General features: G+C 32.3%; 5 protein-coding genes across 18 annotated transcripts; 1 reads left to right on the plus strand and 4 right to left on the minus strand.

Moving 5' to 3' along the window:
- On the plus strand, nt 1–6,803 carry Nedd4 (E3 ubiquitin-protein ligase Nedd4). Of its 14 annotated transcripts, none has more exons than XM_015928753.3 (12): nt 1–240; nt 362–433; nt 1,626–1,787; nt 2,017–2,216; nt 2,308–2,425; nt 2,527–2,723; nt 3,076–3,205; nt 3,519–3,584; nt 3,772–5,006; nt 5,082–5,310; nt 5,511–5,680; nt 5,781–6,803. In XM_015928753.3, exons 2-12 carry the CDS (start codon nt 395–397, stop codon nt 5,881–5,883), a joined length of 2,649 nt encoding a protein of 882 aa, XP_015784239.1. In that variant the 5' UTR covers nt 1–240; nt 362–394; the 3' UTR covers nt 5,884–6,803. The 14 variants fall into 14 exon arrangements, with proteins under 14 accessions (XP_015784239.1, XP_015784242.1, XP_015784241.1 ...); XM_015928756.3 differs by having other exon boundaries at nt 2,308–2,398; XM_015928755.3 differs by having other exon boundaries at nt 2,311–2,425.
- On the minus strand, nt 6,798–7,812 carry LOC107362150 (uncharacterized). Its single transcript, XM_015929164.3, has one exon. The coding sequence runs from the start codon at nt 7,810–7,812 to the stop codon at nt 7,033–7,035; it is 780 nt and encodes a 259-aa protein (XP_015784650.1). The 3' UTR covers nt 6,798–7,032.
- On the minus strand, nt 6,798–9,682 carry LOC107362149 (2-oxoglutarate and iron-dependent oxygenase domain-containing protein 3-like). The gene is made up of 3 exons (XM_015929163.3): nt 9,016–9,682; nt 8,640–8,937; nt 6,798–8,561 (listed from the first exon to the last, which is right to left on the minus strand). The coding sequence occupies exons 1-3, from the start codon at nt 9,462–9,464 to the stop codon at nt 8,130–8,132; spliced, it is 1,179 nt and encodes a 392-aa protein (XP_015784649.2). The 5' UTR covers nt 9,465–9,682; the 3' UTR covers nt 6,798–8,129.
- Nucleotides 9,683–9,750: 68 nt separating this feature from the next.
- LOC107362112 (beta-1,4-glucuronyltransferase 1) lies at nt 9,751–12,397 on the minus strand. Its single transcript, XM_015929120.3, has 3 exons — nt 12,195–12,397; nt 10,447–11,562; nt 9,751–10,385 (listed from the first exon to the last, which is right to left on the minus strand). The coding sequence occupies exons 1-3, from the start codon at nt 12,252–12,254 to the stop codon at nt 10,191–10,193; spliced, it is 1,371 nt and encodes a 456-aa protein (XP_015784606.2). The 5' UTR covers nt 12,255–12,397; the 3' UTR covers nt 9,751–10,190.
- A 208-nt stretch (nt 12,398–12,605) lies between these two features.
- On the minus strand, nt 12,606–15,052 carry Setd3 (SET domain containing 3). The gene is made up of 2 exons (XM_015929121.3): nt 14,467–15,052; nt 12,606–14,359 (listed from the first exon to the last, which is right to left on the minus strand). Exons 1-2 carry the CDS (start codon nt 14,630–14,632, stop codon nt 13,101–13,103), a joined length of 1,425 nt encoding a protein of 474 aa, XP_015784607.2. The 5' UTR covers nt 14,633–15,052; the 3' UTR covers nt 12,606–13,100.
- Nucleotides 15,053–15,095: the final 43 nt, after the last annotated feature.

A 15,095-nucleotide genomic window follows, 5' to 3' on the forward strand; every position in this document is an offset into this window, starting at 1 on the left:
TAAACTGCTGTTCAAAATTATGAAAAAAATTATTTGGAGCTAAAGAGCAACCTTTTTTAATCAATTTTACTACTATAATAATAATGTATATTATTTGATTGAGATTCCAACTTTCCTCTACTATTTTTAAATAACTGTTTACATCTAATGCCGTTTAATGTTCAATCCGGAAGGTCCAAACATTAGTGTTTACATTTACACTTCAAGTTGAACTGATCTCATCCTGTAATATTACTATTGGTAACCCTTCTTGTTTCTCTTATTTATCGTTGATGATCTTGTCTATCTTTTGTCGTTCCATGTTTTCATTGGAGATTTATAAATATTTTGACCATTTTCTATCTTATGTTTTATAAATCAGTGTCTGGAATAATCGATTTGGTTACTCTAAAGGATGTCTGGTACAGGATCTGAGTCAATTCAACAGCAACAGGTAGGTAACAAAAACCTTGCCTTTTAACTTACAATCTACTCTTTTTTATCTCTTTTTCAGTCACTCTTTTATCTTGTATCTTTGGGTGATGATTTTATGTGTAACTATTAATTGATTTTATCGAGTCTGTGTGCACTATTATAATGCATTCTTGGTTGAGAAAAAAACGTTCAATCTTTCGATAGAGTATAAGATCACTATCCAATTCTTACTGGACTCATCATTCCCTATTTTTTTAGATGTATGCGTATATTAGGATTGACTTTAGTGATATAAAATGTGAAGAACAAAAGGATTTCTTTTGATTATGGTGGTGATGATGTTGTTTTCCAAGATTGCAGAAATTCTTAGGGCTTCTAGGTGCACAGACCAAATCATGACGAAGCAATTAATTATTCAAGATTGACTGTACTCTGTTATTGTGTTTCTTTTTGTATACATTGTCTTGTTTGCTAGATTTGCAATGTATTCAACTTGACAGCTTGAACTTGTTATTTTAGCTGATCAATATTTCACCAAATATTGGTCAATTAAAGACATTGTAAACTTTCGGGTATTGTCAACCTACAATTCAGGATATTGTATTCTAAGGATTTGAGTTTATTTCCTTATTTTTCATTTCATTTCAATTTTTTTTCAAATCATGTCCTTTATACCTTTCTCTCTTTTTCTCTTTCTCTTTAATCAAATGTATGTCAGGTCAAATAACAGTAAATTTAAAATAACCAAGTCTTTAATCATGGACAACGAATTTGGTTTATCAGTATGTTTGATATACACAGCTCGATATTATCATGTTCAATATCATTGCCATCAAGCAAGCACTCAACCTGATTATAAACACTATTTTCAATAATCATTTGATTCTTTCAATTTATCCATCCTTTCTTGAGCTTTTTTTATTTATTCTTCCTCTTTATAATCTTAGAATGTTAAATATATCTCATTATCGACATCCATGCTTTTAATCAATCGATACATAACATATCGGTACTTTCATGTTTTGTTGATGTGTCGATACGAATGCAACAAAAAAAAATATATTGACGTTTCATTTGAAATGTTTTGATGGTTAGTCGATGATATGCTCTTTGCATCATCCAAATGGAATAAAAAACGAGATGAAACAAAAGCTGTTTAATTAATTTATGAAAATTGAACATTATGATTAATTTCTTTTCATGTTTTTTAGGGCTATCCAGCACGATCACGGACTCTAAGACTGAAGATAATCGAAGGAAAAAGCCTGGCCAAGAAGGACCTGTTTGGTGCAAGTGATCCTTATGCTAAAATTGGTCTAGTTACTTTAGAAAATGAAATCGTATACACAGCGTGTACCAAAACCAAAAAGAGGGTAACAGTAATCATTTCTATTGATTGTCTCTCCTGTAATTTTTCAATTTTATATTTTTCTAGTATCTTCATCTCTCTTTCTGTCTTCTTTTCATCTCACGTCACCATGATTTTATTGGTTGCCCTAATCAGCTTAATGTTGCTCATTTTCATTGATTTTTTTCTATTTTAACCTATCATTTTGCTTTTCTCAATCATTTCATTTCATTTTTTATCTTCTCTTGTAACAGACACTTAATCCTCAGTGGGATGAAGAATTCCAACTTCGTGCTATTCCTGATCAACATAAGCTAATCATCGAAGTATTTGATGAGAACCGATTAACGAGAGATGATTTCCTTGGTATGGTGGAACTTCCCTTGAATAACATTCCTACTGAACACCCTGAACGAACCATTTCTTCTAAGCTATACATTCTTCGTCCAAAGAGGTTTGAATTAAACCCAGTCAATAATTAATAATTGTTCTTAATAATGGATGATCAACATAGTAATTTTTTCCCGTTGTCTTTTCCTATTAAGTAGTCCTAAAGTTAAGGTCAGAGGGCAATTAAAGTTATACGTTGCATTCCTTCCGGATGAAGGTGAAAATGGCGCATCTTCAGAAAATGAGGTGAGCTTGTTTAAGGAAATTCGAGATGTAAGCTTTAGCGTTTCTAAACGCATATTTGAAATCATGTGCTATCATGAAATTACCACCAGAAGCATTCTTCTAATATTTCCTCTTTTTTATCCTTACAGCAAGGTTGGGAATTAGTCGAAGTAGAAGCAAATGGCCACGAAGAGCAACCAGCTCAACCAGTTCGCATTCCATCTTCTTCTATTGATAATCGTCTTTCACCTTTACCTCATGGATGGGAAGAGAGGCAAGATGCTAATGGACGCACTTATTATGTTGATCATATCAACAGAATCACTCAATGGCAAAGACCAACTGAGTAAGAATAGGCTTAATGATTTTAACCTTTCAAACTAACCTTAATCTTATAGTGGTTATTTTTAAATCTTATATTTCACCGCTTAAAATCTTTTTGATTTATAAGCGCACGATTTATCTGGATGAATTTCAGCCTACTCTTTGGTCAATTTTGATCGTTTATCTAGGTTTAGAAAAAGAAATTTTTCTTGTTCAGTTTATTTTATTACACTTTCAACATTACAAAACCACTATGAGAATAAATTTTCTCTTCCTAACTTCAAATGATAATCATCTATTTTTATGCTCTTCCTTGATTGCATACTATTTTTATCATTTTTAATTATATAAATCGTGTTTATAATTACTTTTAGACAAACGGGCCAGACTGTAGTAGCACATCAGCGGAGCATTGATTTAGCTCATTGGTTTCGCCGGAGAGTTCACATTAGCAGTGATCAAGGAGATAATCAGAATAATCAAGAAGAAGAGAGTCCTCCTCAGGTACATTATTACTTATAAAAAAACTCTTTAATAATACATTTAGTGCTAAACTAACCATGAATTGATTTATTCTATCTTTTATTTGTAACTGTTTAATTTTTTCTCTGTCATTGCTCTCAACAACTTTATCTATTTTTTCTCCTTTCGTTTTATATATTTACGGTCAACTTGTTTGGATGTGCAATTGTATAAATTTCTTATTTTTCCTTGTCCTGAAACTTTAATGAATGATTTTGCTCGCTGGTGGTTTGTCGATCCTGACAATATGCTTCATTTTGTGTACTTGGACACGCTATCCATGCATGTCTATTAGATCTTGGATTTTAATACAAGACTTGAAAGATTCAAGATCGAGCAAAACCGCCGTCGACTTTCTGAGGTCTCAAAATTAACTTTTTCTCATAAATGTTCTGTCATTTCCCTCCTTTTTTGTCAGCCCATTTTTGCTTTTGTCACACTTTCTAATTTATTTTATTCATCTGTATTTGTTCAAGCTATTTTCCTGTGTCATTACTAAATTATATTCTTTTCTTTGTTTTCTTTCACTCATATTGATCCATCTACAGCCTGTATCTAATGATGCTCATTCTAGGGAGAGTACTAGTCGTGATAGTTATGAATCCGCCCGTTCGTCTACACCACCATTGGACAGTATTGTGTTTCCGTCTTCAACAATAGCAACACCACCTTCAACTGGAGTTACGACAATCGCACCAATAGCTACTTTACCGGTCACATCAGCAACCTCAAGCTCAACTTTAAATGAAGAACCTTCAAGTTCTGCATTGAATAACGATGATAGTAATAATAATAATGATGATTCTACTGCCTCAACTTCAGCCGAACAATTGCCTGTCGGTTGGTCTATGCAAGTTGCTCCAAATGGACGCATATTTTACATTGATCACAATACCAAAACAACTACTTGGATTGATCCAAGAACTGGCAAACCAAGTCCTCAACCTCGTCCCCAAGTGTCCAATAATCCTTCAGTTGGTGCTACAATAGATGATTTAGGCTCATTACCTGATGGTTGGGAAGAACGAGTTCATTCCGATGGGCGTATATTTTTTATTGATCATAACACCAAGACAACCCAATGGGAAGATCCTAGGCTTAATAATCCAGCAATTGCTGGTCCAGCGGTCAGGTATTCACGTGAATATAAACGAAAGTATGAATATTTTCAATCAAAGTTACCTCGACCATCAAATGTGCCAAACAAGTTGGAAATTAAAGTCAGCCGAGCCAATATATTTGAATGCTCATATAATTTCATCTCCAATATCTCCAACCCTGATTTATTAAGAACCAAATTATGGATCGAATTTGATAATGAACAAGTTCTTGATTATGGTGGTGCATCTCGTGAATGGTTTTATCTTTTATCGAAAGAAATGTTCAACCCTTATTATGGTCTCTTTGAATATTCAGCCGCTGATAATTATACTCTTCAAATCAATCCGAATTCCGGAATGTGCTCAGAAGATCATTTATCTTATTTTAAATTTATCGGTAGAATAGCAGGAATGGCTGTATATCATGGTAAACTATTAGATGCATTCTTTATAAGACCATTCTACAAAATGATGTTAGATAAACCAATTGATTTGAAGGACATGGAAAGTGTAGATTTAGAGTATTATAATTCACTTAAATGGATTATGGAAAATGATCCTGCCGAACTTGATCTCAGATTTGTTGTAGATGAAGATATGTTTGGTCAAATGCAAGTTCACGAGCTTAAGCCTGATGGAACAAATGTTTCAGTTACCGTTGAAAATAGAGATGAATATGTAAAGTAAGTGACCTTTTGGTATCATTTTTTCATGTTTTATTTATTACAACTAATCTTTTCGTTCTCATCCAATTTTAGCCTTGTAATTCAATGGAGATTCGTATCTAGAGTTGCCCCTCAAATGAACTCATTTCTGAAGGGATTTGATGAAATTGTTAGCCTAAACTCAATAAGGATTTTCGATGAAAATGAATTAGAACTTCTATTATGTGGAATTGGAGAAATAGATGTTAATGACTGGAGGAAACATACTGTATATAAAGGAGGATTTCATGCAACACATATTGTTATTCAATATTTCTGGAGGGTAATTATATCATTAATTAATTTTTACCAGGCGCTTATCCTGGAACAAAGTCATTTCATCATCTCGAGCAAATAGCAAAAGCAAATTATACGCTTTTCACATGACTGTTTGAATTACCATCTCGTTTTTTCCTATGTTTAATAATTCATTAAATTTTATTTATAATATCTTCTTTTATCATCTTTTTATCTTCCAACAAGGTTGTATTATCTTTCTCAAGTGAGATGCGTTCTCGATTACTTCAATTTGTTACTGGTACTTCTCGAGTACCAATGAATGGCTTTAAAGAGCTTTATGGAAGCAACGGACCTCAGCCTTTTACAATTGAAAAATGGGGTACTCCAGCTAATTTACCTCGTTCTCACACATGGTAATGAACTAGTTAATTAGATAAATAGTTTATAAACTATTTCTCTCTAAATAATTGTAATTAGAGATAATTAATTGACATTTTTTCTTCTTTACTTTAGCTTCAATCGACTTGATTTGCCTCCATATGAAAGTTACCAAGAACTAAAAGATAGACTGATAAAAGCCATTGAAGGATCGGGTTCTTACGGTGGTGTTGACTAATGAAATACCGTTTAGCGATTAAAATGATGATGTTGATAAATAATGAATTTAATGCTAATGGAAAATATAATGATAAAGGTATTCTGAGCAGCTCAATGTTATTTGCTTGCACACAGTGTCAACCAAATCAAGTCTATTATAAATAACATGTAACATGATTAAGACGATATTTTTCTGTCTATTGAGTAATGCTAGTAAAAGATAAACAAGATGGAATGTGTAAAATAATCACAAAAATTGAATATAAAGAAGATACAATCAATTCTTCAATCTTAGCAATCAAATCAGCTATATATATAATTATATAAACAAAACAACAACACAATTGTCCAAAATTACATAGTGTATTTTTAAGATATTGATTGTGCTTAAACAATTGTTGCCTTTTTCTCAACCATTTGGTTTCTCATCTTATTAAGACTGTGATTTGTCTCTTTTCATTCTTTATTTTTTTCCACCACCTTCATTAATCAACACCAATACCGGCACCAACACCATCAACTTTCATACCTTTGGTTCATCTTTAAATTTTTAGTCCTTTTTGCTCAACTAAGAAACATCAATGATTATAATACACTCAAATTTCAATCTTTGTTTCTATCTGTTAATCAAATCTAACAAAAGCAAACGGGATTTGACTGATTTCAAGCTAATATAAATTGTTTTTTATGTTCAACCATTTCTGCGTCACACAATTAACCACAAGATGATATGAGGAACGATATGATTGAGATTAATACATGTATAATGATGAAATAATGATTGATTACAGTCAACAATATCTTGTAAACCTAAATGTTTAGGTTTTATACAAACCTTTTTTGTACAAACAGAAAGTAAAATTATTTCCTTAATGTTTCAAATTTGTTCAATTATTGAGATTTTAGCAAAATAAAACAATAAACATTCACCAATTATAACAATTATTATTATATTTATTTACAATCAAAGATACAAATTCAAATCAAGTCTCATAACGTAAGACAATGTGAAACTGATGGCTATTCTTGAGTTTAAAGATTATATTAGCTAACAATATAAACTTAATGGTTGTGATTTTAATTTCCTATTTTATGATATTGTAACATTAATGATAGCTTTCAATGCTAATTATAGATATTGAAATTGGATTGAATGGTGTGATTTAAGCTAAATTGATCGCTCTTCTTTTGGATCATTTGATTTGAGGACAGTTTCAAGATGTCTAATGTAACTAATTGCCATTTTTAATGTTTCAACTTTAGACAATCGTTTCTCTCGTTGACTTGGTGATAAAGGTAAATGTTTACGAAGTCGATCAAAGCCTTCATTTACATTTTTAACACGAGCTCGTTCCCGTTCATTGCGACGTCTAATGAAATTGGCACTATCAAGAGAGTTTGAATTTAAAACACTTGGTAAATGTCTATTGCAATCCTTGGTGAAAGTATCTGGTGGCGAAGTAAATAAAGCATTTTGTCGACGATGGTTAAAATTGATTTGATTTTCAAGAATAATAGCTTCATAGCTTTGAGACAAACTGTAAGAATTATCATTAACCAACCGATGATGAGTTTTATCACTTGTAATTACTCCAAACTTTGATAAACCAATAAATGGTGATGCTGGTGGAACTGGCTGAATAGCTGATGGTGTGTTTAAACAGCTTGTCGATTCCTGGTGTTTTAATGTCGCATGTTCAACCTGTTGGTGTTGTTGCAATTGATTTGATTCGCCTGGTTCCCAATGATTGGCTGTTTTAACATTATCGCCAGGTTGTAGTTGCAGTTGCAGTTGCTGTTGCTGTTGCTGTTGATGGTCTCCAAATTTGATAACATCCATTTTTAAGAAGATATAAAAGACAATTAATTTAGTTACTAAATGAAAAGAGAGTGTAAAGTATTGTCGAGAATGAAAATGAATCCTAATCAAGATTATCATTTGGATCATTATTTAGATCAGTGGTAAACTTGTATGTCTGACTACCTTTTGTTTGTTAATTGATCACTCAATTGACAAATGGAATGTCAAAATTAGTGAATGAACAATTAGATTTGTCTTACAAGATGAAAAACAATCGGTTAATTGCACCTTGCGTTAATTGATCAACAATTTTGCCTTATGCTTGACAACTGTCAATTTTTCACATATAAAAGGAAGTCAAAAGGGAATCATTCGCGTTTCTTTCTAGTGGCAAATATACATTATTGAATCAATTGTTTATTGTTAACCAGATTTGAGTTCATTATTGCCAACTGGTTAACCAGTTAGTAATAAAAGGATGGCTTTTTGAGTGTTGCCCAGGTCCTTAAGCTCTCTATAGTTGAATGGCCAAATTTAGGATTGGCAGTAAAGGCAAAGATAAGTGCTAATCTCTCTCCGTTATACAGTTCGTGTACACCATGAGGATTTTCATGAGACGAGGTCCAAGCCGCATATCTTCCCTTTTTGGGTTCAATCAGATATGGATTGAATTTCTCATCTCCAGGTCCATTGAGAAACTCTAATCGTCCACCTTCAAAGTCAACATCAACTGTTGATAGCCATAAAATTGAGGTGACAATCAACTCAGGAGATCGTACTTTATCAATATGACGGAACTCTGAAAATGCTGCTACAGGTTCATATCTTGTAAACTGACAGACTGTCGTGAAAAATAAACGATCCTCGGGAATTCCAAAAGCCATTGAAGTCACACTCTAATAATAAAAACAAGAAACAAGTTGATTGTCAATGAAAATAAAATTTATATTCGTAGCAATTATTTTAACTCTTACTTTTGCTGCAACTGATGCATTTATCAATAGCTCGTATTCATCATCAGATAACAAGCTTTTTTTAGGAGCCTTGCGAAACAAAGTATGTAAATTAATCCATTGGAGATTCAATGATTCACGATTGGTCGTTGTTGTTTCACCGAATAGTTCAATGTACTTAGCAGCCATTGTTCTGAGTTTATTGACTTGGTCCTGATCTAGAAGGTGATCGGTAAAAGTGATTCCACATGTTTCTGGTGCTGAACCGATTGAAGACTCGTAGCGATAACCAGTAGGGGAACATGGTTGCTCATAAATGCTAGTAACAAAGATTTAAATTAGTAACATGATTCATGCAATTAAAGTAGAAAAGAGTATCAATGAAATTAGTTATTACCTTAGTTGATCAATGTCTTGCTCCGTTGTAGCAAGAAAACTGTAGATCACTTTTTCTTCGGTGGCATTGACATCACTTTTATCCTTTTGTGATTCAAAGTTCACTTGATGACTGTTTCCTTCTTCTTGTAATGGTAATGAATCTGTGTTGTTATCTCCATTGTTAACCAAAAATGAGTAACCATTTTTACTTGAGCTGTCAACTTCATCTAGAGTGATTGGTAATTCACTTGTTTGATTGTTGATCACATTTTTTAGAAAATGATTTTGGGCATTAAAATGAGCCCCAATTGTGTTTAAAACAATGGCAATAAAGATTATTATTAATGATGAGATGAAGACTCGTTTGGGTTGTTGTAACACTGTTTTAACCTCACGCTCAGGATGTATCTTTTTACCATAATTGCTAATCTGTGAAGATTTACCTTTGGCGTTTGTCATAGTTGACATAAAATCATATTCCAGTCATACACAAATATGAACTGAAATGAAAATAAGGTCACCTGACGTGAATCTTCATTACCGAACTGTTAAGACCAAAATAAACAAACTGGTTTTAAGCTTGAGTTGATCAGGACATTAACCTTGAGAGACGCTCAAGAATCATGTGGCCTCAAAATACTGAATAAAATGGAAATACAAAATATCTATAGAAACTTATCGATCTTGATAAATCTTGAATTGATTGTATTGGAATTAGATGATACTTATGTAAAAATCAATCGGAGTCAAATCATTGGCAAATTGGGGCGATCATTAGCACACTCTAGAAATGTATTTGGTAAAAATAAATATTCGTTACAATAGGAGTATAAAAGACGAAAACAATCGGTAAAGGGGAAAAACATTAATTAGACACTCGATGAGTATTTCGTTAGTTAAATTACATTTTGACAGATGAATGTTGAAGGGCATGTTGCAACAATGCGAACAATAAAAGTGAATCTAAATGATATTTCGTATTTCTTGAAGATATTAAGCAAAAAGTTAGTGATTTAATCAGTAAATTGATATGCAGGCAGTCATGATATCAGGTATTTATTATGTTCATGGAATTTGAAATTGCTCAAAATGAAATATTGATATGGCCCATAAAAGAAAGTTTGAACATTTGGTGAATCCAATTTACATGGCACAGGAAAAAGTGGGAATGATGAAATAAGCTTTTTTACTGTTTTAATAACAACGCCTTGACGAGGTTGGATAGCGATCCTTGAGTTCATTTTTGAAATGCCTAAAAAGTATACGATTTTTTTCCAGCTCCAAATCTTTGTCTTTGTGAAATGAATCTGGCCTTTTCATTCCTTTATGAATTACAAAAGGATTATTCAAAACTGAAAATCGATATCCAGCCATATGAAGTTCACAAACCTAAGTGAATAATTAAAATTAATAAATTGGGTAACATTCGGTTATGGTAATTAAGAAATACCTGACTGATTCTATTGAAACCATATTGTCGAAATCTTTCATCATACATTGGCACAGTATTGCGAGAGATATAAAACGGTTCCCAGGGATCATGCCAGAAAACCTCAAATAAAATGTCTAATTTTGGTGATAATGGCTCCTTTTGCCAAGCTTCATAATCTGTGTATTTTTGACACTTCCAGCATAGCTCGTAATAAAATGGCCGAACATAACCTGAGTTGACTGCTAACATTAGTTCAGTTTTATCTTTAGGTATATGATCAGGAACAAGACTAGAATCGATTTCGTATGATGGCACAACAAATATGGTTTTCTCATCCTTGGTTTCTTCTTCAAATAAACGATTTTCCTTCGCAAATTCAATAAAATCATAATTGAGATTATTATTGGGGACCAGATCAATATCGATAACGAAAACAAATTGAGTTAAACTATTTCTCCTGGCAACATTTCGAAGTAAATTATTTGGAAATGGAATTCCTTCATTTTCATAGTTAAGAGTACCAGGGTTCAAAGCGGTCATGATTTTTGGCAGTTGAGCACAAATATTTTCTTCGATAGACTCGGCTCGTGAAGATGATGAAAGTGACGGCGCTGAAGGTTCTGATGGCAGAAGACGAATCAGATCATAGTGTGTATTTAGATCTGGCAGAGGCACAAGAAGAGGATAGACTAAATGGAAACTAGTGTTGTATCTTATCATAGGATAACATTTTCGTAGTGACAAAATGATTTCGATTGCAATGGATAGCTCTCTGGTCAATGTGAACAAGCCCACTGAAATTAAGCCTTTCCATCGATGAATAATGGTCAGCAAATTGTAAAGCTCTGATAAAGAAGACTGTGTGACCAAAGTAATATCCTTGCGAATATGATTGCGATTTCCCAGAGATTCAGCTTTGATCCAGTTATTAATGATATGCATTTCACCGAAAGCATCAAGAACGGAACTTTCCTTTACGGCATCCAAAAGCAGTTTACGATCCTTTTCGATCTCTTTAATTGAATAAACGAGTGGATTGTCATGACCAATTTTATCAAATTTGAAAGCTGCATTGCGTTTTCGTCGCTCATTTTTCAATGCTTCAAGTCGGCTCAACAGTGATATGTGAATAACCTGAAAATGAAAAGATATGGTCAATGAAAATGAAAAAAAGGTCAAAATATCGTTCTATGATATCAAATAAACGTGCGGGAATTGAACAACTCATCGCTTAGACAGTGATTATCGAAAAGATAATTGCTTACTTTTGATTATTATTACTTTAGACTTTTACGTTAGTAATTCTTTGTATAGCAAATGGAATTATGAAAATATTAATACATGATTAATTATTAATGAATCGAACTACAGTGGACTTTTAGTACATATATTGTGCTATCAAGTTAGTTTCAAAATTTTATGAGAAATAAAGAATTAAAATCCCGAATTAGAATCAATGATACGCTGTTTTAACTAGAAAAGTGCTAAAATATGCAAAACCAAGATTGTAATGAAACATGAAGAGTCTTATTTTTATGAACCTAAACTATATAGAAATGTGTGATATTCAATCATGTTTCTGATCTTCCATTGGTAACTTGATTATGTCTGTTGTTTACTTTCTTGAATATGAATGAAACGGTTAGATTGTCACATGTGCTGAGACAAACCAACAATAAATACGTTAATTAAAAATTAAAAATTAAAAGCTAAAGGAACTACAATATTGCACAAAAAATTGCAAAAAGATAAAGGTTGAACCTTACCTGTAATATAGCTATTACAATGACCAAGAAAAATATAGTTTGCCTCCAAGGGAATCCCATTAATAAATGGGCCTTGGTGATAGTTTGATACCCGCCTTGGAATATTCACATTACAAATAATTACAAAGTATACAATTAATTTGAAATTAAATTGCGTATTCTACAAGAATTAATTGAAGTCCAGTGTTTACATTTATTCATCAGAGGAAAAGAATCGGCTCATGTGAAGTCCAGCCTTCAAGAGACTGTTTTGTAGTGTAAATAGCTACACTGTTATTTATCAATTATTGTTTAGAAATGGTTTATGATTAGTTTTTTAATTTTATCGACATTGTAGTCGATTAGAAAGAATTGTCAATAATTTTGAACATTTTAAAATCACGAATAAAATAATTAGTTTCGAAAAAACAGTTTGTAGTGAGAATAGTGTTTATTTATCTCGCAATTTTTTGTTCCTAGATTTGACGAAAGTTGCTCTAATGTACAGAGAACCTAACAATTTGTACATTTTCAACTTATTTTTGCCCATAACGACTCAAGAAATGTTGCAAATCGATGATAAGTAAATTTAATATTTTATCAACAAAATTCCTGTTAATTGAGACACGAAATTGGACAATATTTTAGTCGGATTCAGCTGGATACAACAAAAACAATATGGTTCCTAAAATTAGTCAAATCGGTTACAAAAATTTCGAGTTTTTCTTGGCAAACATAAGTTACAAATTTGATATAAGTATATTAATCTGATCAATTATAAAGATAAAATGTAACCTTTGCTGTAATAGATAAATGAATAATATGAATTTAAATATTTCATATCCAATATTGCTTCGATCCAATTGAACATAGTCTGCAAATTGATAAGTATCGGTGAAGTATCCTTAGATTTGCAGATAAATAATTTTATTTTCCATTAGTACTCTGAATTGCGTTGATCACATGAGATGATAATATATTTTTCTCACATTCAATCAACTGAATAATGTGGTGGCCGCAGGGGGTTAAGTTATTTTGCTCTTTGTCCAAATTAGGATAACTTTTAAGTAATATCTGACATCTAATCGAGATGAAATTGAAAGCTTTTAGAGCCAAATCATCAGGAAGATCGTTGAAAGACGCGTTTGTTATTAACTGATCACTTTTCAATAATTTTTCTAATGTAGCCTTATCCATGAGAAAAATTTTAACAAAATTAAGTAGATTCTCATCCAGTCCAAATGTTTTATGGTGAAGAGGGAGATAACCTGAAGTCGGCAAGTTCATCATAAGACACAATTTAGATCGTAACTCAAACAATGGATCCACTTTACTAAGACCCATTCGAATGGACATAAAATCGTGTTGATTGTTAGCAGGGACGAAACCATTATTGATAAGAAATTCAGCATTGGTTCGTTTACCATAAAAAATGGTAATTTCTTCGTTGATTGAAAAATCTTTCATTGCATAGCAAAGTAAATTTGATTCAACTGGATCATAATCAGTTGAAAATTTCCCATCTTGATGATTACAAAGGTCCCAGAGTGGAATTAGTCCGGTTGTAGATTGATCAGGTCCATGAGATGCTGAAGTTGGAATCTGGTTTTGTCTAGTCATAACTGTAGATATTGCCCAGCGATAAAGATCAAGGGAATATAAGCCTTTGAGCTCTTTGATTTTGTTGATAGATGAGCTTTTAGAGGACATCTTTTTCCAAAAATATGCATATTGTCGGTAAATATTGCGCACAAGTTTAACGGACTCGAGCAAAACATGAGAACCTTTCAACAAAAGTAAATCTTCTTTGGTGTAATAGAGAGGAGTCGAGTAGACTGATGGGAGAAACAAAATATAAGGTTTCCAAAATGAATCCTTTTGACAATATTCAATCATCAAATGAAAAGCTAACAAAACATTAGGCATTGATTTAAGCAGTGGGTCTTCCAATACTGCAGATTTAAGACTAGTATCTTTTAAGGCTGTTTCTGTGGTCATCATTAATCTTTTTGGGATTTTCAGGACCAGTTCATCTTCTAATGTAGCTTTTTTAGTTATAAGTCCATATTCTCTGAGTGATGCGTCAAAATTTATGATGTCAAGTGACTCATTAAAGCATCCATTGGACTTCAGCCAAGTGATGAATTCCTTCAAATGATCTTCTCTGTGGTGTTGCACAAACAGACCTAAATATGGAGTAAAACAGATAATGTAAGAAATTGAATTTTTTCTTGAATATAGTAAAGAAAAGATAAAACAAAGAATTTATCAAATTTTGACTTGAAAATCTAACCTGTTTCAATTTTCCTAATATTGGTTGCGATCGAATCCAAATCAGTGAACTCCTCAATCAAAGCTTCTTGATTAGTTTCATTGCGAGTTGAATAGAATAAACATTTTTCAAGAAGATCATTAATGAGACCATTTCTCAAATTTGCTTGTTTTTTTGGTATTTTCATGATTCGTTATGCTCAAAACAGTAGAGAGAAAAGAAGAAAAAACGATCCAATGGTGATTATTATTTCAGGGTGGAGAACAAGTACTGTAACTTTAACAATGGAAGAGATATGAGCTAACGTCACACCATCAATCCTTTTGAAAACAAACCGAGTAAATTTCAGAATGAATGAAAGAACAGGAAAAGGCCATCAACGGTGTTCGGCTCTGAAGTTTAGTTAGCAGTAGAGCAACATCAAGACACTAATGTTCAAAAGGGTTTTCCTATCACTAGCAAATGATTATTTTTATTTAATTTCAATCATTGTTCAATTGATTTATCAGATTATACCCAGATTTAGGCATAAAATAATTGAAGATTATATTTGGTTCACTCGGAGAAACAATCAACAAAAAGTATTGCACACGTGTTGACTAAAAAAAATATAGTAAATAATGTTACAAACTGATGGCCCATCAGCTATG

Source organism: Tetranychus urticae, chromosome 1 (assembly GCF_039701765.1).
Source record: "Tetranychus urticae isolate SD_2017Ah chromosome 1, NJAU_TeUrti_SD_1.0, whole genome shotgun sequence".
Classification (NCBI taxonomy): domain Eukaryota; kingdom Metazoa; phylum Arthropoda; class Arachnida; order Trombidiformes; family Tetranychidae; genus Tetranychus; species Tetranychus urticae.